The 1,651-nt window shown below is 51.8% G+C and overlaps 1 protein-coding gene across 1 annotated transcript; it reads left to right on the top strand.

Moving 5' to 3' along the window:
* Positions 1–467: 467 nt before the first annotated feature.
* EMH_0092870 (SAG family member) lies at positions 468–1,444 on the top strand (the record flags this gene model as incomplete). The annotated part of the gene is given in 4 exon segments (XM_038023082.1): positions 468–614; positions 775–913; positions 917–1,244; positions 1,336–1,444. Coding segments are annotated over 4 exon segments (723 nt in total).
* Between the last annotated feature and the right edge of the window lie 207 nt (positions 1,445–1,651).

Here is a 1,651-nt window from a genome sequence, read left to right on the forward strand (position 1 = left end):
CTGGCGCCAACCGCCAGGGCAAGGCTTGACACCGCCTCCAGCGCAACCCCGACGCTCACATCTCCGATGATCTATTTCAACAAATTTTCCCCCTTCCTTGGAAGGATCATATGTGCTTTGGAGTGCTTTAGCTGTCCCACTTACCCACTTACTCCGCTGGACCTCGAGAATGGCTGGTCTCAAGTTCCTGCCGTTGGTCACCGCCGCCATCTTGTTGCTGGGCAGCAACTCGGCAAATGCGGAAGGCAATCAAGCCACGAGCAGTGAATCTTTTGAAACCCCATTTATACACCTATACTATAAAGAAATTGAAGCGAAACCACGTTCAAATCGCTCTCGGTTGCTCTTACGTGTGCGTATGCAGACNACTATAAAGAAATTGAAGCGAAACCACGTTCAAATCGCTCTCGGTTGCTCTTACGTGTGCGTATGCAGACGCGGCAAAGCGGGTGGACTGCTCGGCGTCAATGAACGCGGCCCGCAATCGTGTCGGCTTCGCCGAACTAACGGTGGGAAAGGAAGAAGGCGAAAAACTCCCAATAGATGCAGCTTCCTCCGTCAGAGATGGAACCGTAGACGCGTACGTGGGGTCAGTGTGCACGGCACTGAAAGGAGTAAGTCGTGGCGCTACAACCCTGAATGGCCGAACTTCTTGATTGGGTTCTCACTCCACGTCTTACACGAGTATACACACATGTATACGGCCACTTAAATACACGTATTCCTATGGCCTGCCATGTATTCTGTGTGCTGCGTCCTCCACAAAACCAACAGGATGAAGTGTCTGCTCAAGGATCAGCCACACTGGCTGGCACCTACGCTTACGCGGTTCAAGAAGGAGCTAGTGCTGACTGCGAAGCCGCAGTGGAACACTGGAAGGCAGCTTTCTCCAACTTCAACGGCCTCCCTCCGCAANGCCTCCCTCCGCAATACACAGAAGACACAGAGCCGTATGACAACCCACAAAATATTTCCTTCATTTCCCTCTTCAACCCGAGTGAAAATCCCAAAGTGGACTGCGCATACTTCACCTGCCCAGCAAAAAAGGCCGGCAAGCAGCAGCAAGACGTTGTTCCCCCCTTAAAGGAACCGGAAGAAGTGGAAGAGGATGATCCCGAAAGTAGTAACGATGTGGAGAGTCCAAATCCGGGCGGCGGGAGTGAGAGCATCACAGACAAAGAGGTGAAAGCTCTTGTTTGCGTCACCACCCCAGACGCCTTGAAGAAAGAATCCGCCCCATACACGTAAGTTGAACTCCGCTGTTGAACTCGTCAGTCCTTTACGGCTTCGTGTAAGCCCAAAGATGAAATGCTCGAGAGTGTGATGTGTTTTCAGGCAAGCCCAGTGGGATCAGATCACCGCTGGCCTCAACAAAAACGCTGCACCAGCATTGCCTACGTTCCTTGGCTTTGCTGCCACAGCAGCTGGCATTCTTTTCCTCTGAGCTCCCTGTGGATTTCATTCCACTCTGGAGTTGTATAGTTCGCTACACTAAACGTCAGTTTAGTGAATTGCAAGCAATCGTTAGATATAACGTCTGACAAACGCTTGAAGGCCTCGCAGCTAAAGGGCTTGGGGTCCGAAAACTTGATGAGCCATGCGGGTGCAGGTTGTGAGGGAACCTGGGACTCTTTGCAATACCGCTGAGCAA

This window comes from Eimeria mitis, genomic scaffold (genome assembly GCF_000499745.2).
Source record: "Eimeria mitis Houghton genomic scaffold, Emh_scaff7851, whole genome shotgun sequence".
NCBI classification, from domain to species: Eukaryota; Apicomplexa; class Conoidasida; order Eucoccidiorida; family Eimeriidae; genus Eimeria; species Eimeria mitis.